At 32.4% G+C, this 2274-nt stretch overlaps 1 protein-coding gene across 1 annotated transcript; it reads left to right on the top strand.

Moving 5' to 3' along the window:
• On the top strand, positions 1 to 1153 carry LOC134242621 (serine protease inhibitor Cvsi-2-like). Its single transcript, XM_062724724.1, has 3 exons — positions 1 to 97; positions 801 to 926; positions 1041 to 1153. Exons 1-3 carry the CDS (start codon positions 58 to 60, stop codon positions 1130 to 1132), a joined length of 258 nt encoding a protein of 85 aa, XP_062580708.1. The 5' UTR covers positions 1 to 57; the 3' UTR covers positions 1133 to 1153.
• The last annotated feature ends 1121 nt before the right edge of the window (positions 1154 to 2274 follow it).

Raw genomic sequence — 2274 nt, 5'->3', positions numbered from 1 at the left:
CTTCTAACGATAACAATAGTTGACATCTAATCTTCAAATCAGTCCAAACTCACCATCATGAGAACTCTGATTGTTTTGGCCGTCGTTATTGTAGCAGGTAAATTGTTTTTTCTACAAATATTATATATAAATGAAAAGACGACTATTATAATTATATTAATTGAATAAAATGGATAAGATTGTATTTGTATATTATGTTCGTTATAAACTCTATATTTGATCTGTGCGTGAGCAAAAATTTTCATTTTCACGAAACTTAATTAAGCTTATTTAAATAAACAATATAAAGACTGCAAATTCTGAACAAAGACAACAGTGTGTTTTAGATATCATGTATATATATTGTTTTGTGTATAAAACGCATCTTTATGTAGTTCTGCAAAGTCTCCTAAACTGTTCCTAAATTTTCTTGCATGATTTTGGATAATTATAGGAAATTTTCGAAACTTGATATAGAGAAATATATATAATTTTTTAAAAATTTTTTTTAAAGCTCTCAATTTTTTAAACCGCAAATTCTGAACAAAGACAACAGTGTGTTTTAGATATCATAATGTTGTTTTGTGTATAAAATGCATCTTTACGTAGTTCTGCAAAGTTTCCTAAACTGTTCATAAATTTTCCTGCATGACTTTGGATATTTATAGGAAATTTTCTGATATTTTTGTGTCAAAGAAGCTTTCGCACAATGTTATATTCTTTCCAAACGTGATATAGAGAAATATATATACATGTATGCGTATGCATACTTACCACCTAAAATAAATCTGTATCAACATTTAATTTTGATATCCTATCAGTTTCTGCTGAGATGTGCCGAGACACATCCAGTTGCTCCACCTCCACCACTTCCTGTGCTTCCGGCTCTGAGCTCCACTGTGTTAACCACCAATGTACCTGTACCACAGCTGGCACTGGCGACGGAGGTTCGTACCGAATTTACTCTGTGTGTTTCCCTATTTTTTAAAGTCTAACCAACAGAGTAAAGGTACCTTTGTTTTATGAAAAGTTTAAATAATGTTTCTTTATTGTTGTTGCAGGATGCGTCATGGCTGACGACTGCCATGGAAGATGTGACCACGGTGGACGTCACCATTGCATTGATGGCAGATGTAGATGCACTCATTTTTAAATAAATAAATTTATATTTTTCTATGAGTCTGATTTATTAAGTTGTACCAATTGTCGCAAATAATCCTTATCGGTATGCATAGTTCCCTACTTACATTTACCTCTGACCGAAGTCATAATGACTTCCAGATAAAGCAGAGACACAACAGAGGTGTCCTAATCTAATTTTAATCATTCTGATTCTACAAATAAGTACCCTCAAGCTGATAGACTTAAACATAGATGCTGCTGTTCCTCATCAGTAATATCTGTGTAATCTTGTATGGCCATGTCTTTCAAAAACAATCTGTTGGAATTTTCATGGACATTAATTTGTTCTTTTTTTCATCCAATATGTTTTTGGGAGTTTTATGTTCAAACTCCCTAGGTCGTCACGCGGTTTCTAGCGCAGTAATTTTACAATGAATTATATAGCGGCCGTCGTGGTGTTTCTGTGTCGGCCAATTTACTCCCCTGTGATATTCCATACAAACTCGTACCGGTCTATATAAACTCGAAGAAACTTCCGCAATAAAAACAGTCCATCTCATTTTTCTGAACTAATCTAATTTTCATAAATGATTTGAAAGTAAATGAAATAGAATTTTATTTAACTTAATTTGAATAGCATATTTTTGTCATCTCTCTTGAGAAATGACACGTAAATTTTGATTTCCATATGAAAAAAAGGTCCCAGTTTTCCGTCATTTATCATTCGGTCCTTTCATTCCATTACAAAAAGTACGAGGTCATCCAAGGAGCAACAACTGGTCTAACTGGTTTGACAATGACGCGATTGTCTAAATATAGAAATGTAAACAAAGATGTAAGGTCAAAGGAACGCTAAGTTTAATCCAACTTCTTTCGATTTGTTTCAGCAATAAAGAGACAGAACAACGTTTCTTTAAAAAAAAAAATACTGCGGAAAATATCACTGTCAGATATTTATTTGCTCTGACAAGTAAAATGATCTGTTAGACTGATTTTGTCATACATGATATATTTTTATTGGTAAAGGGAAAAAATAATAGCATTAAAGTTTGTTGATATTCGATCTCACAATTTCAAATGACATTAATTTTGCATCCTTAATTTCATGAATTTATCAGCATTCAGTTGGTCACGTGTACAACACCAAATCTGAACTTCAAAAATGTGTATGTA

Source organism: Saccostrea cucullata, unplaced genomic scaffold, assembly GCF_032062105.1.
Source record: "Saccostrea cucullata isolate Sc308-1 unplaced genomic scaffold, CSIRO_AGI_Scuc_v1 ctg861, whole genome shotgun sequence".
Taxonomy (NCBI): Eukaryota; Metazoa; Mollusca; class Bivalvia; order Ostreida; family Ostreidae; genus Saccostrea; species Saccostrea cuccullata.
The sequence above is the reverse complement of the archived record's forward strand: the minus strand, read 5'-3'. Positions and strand labels throughout refer to the sequence as shown.

Excerpts from the sequence above, each read along its gene's own strand:
- LOC134242621 (XM_062724724.1), top strand. The coding sequence starts at position 58 with ATGAGAACTCTGATTGTTTTGGCCGTCGTTATTGTAGCAG. Across the intron at positions 98-800 it reads GGCCGTCGTTATTGTAGCAG|TTTCTGCTGAGATGTGCCGA; the intron begins GTAAATTGTTTT and ends ATATCCTATCAG. Across the intron at positions 927-1,040 it reads AGCTGGCACTGGCGACGGAG|GATGCGTCATGGCTGACGAC; the intron begins GTTCGTACCGAA and ends TTGTTGTTGCAG.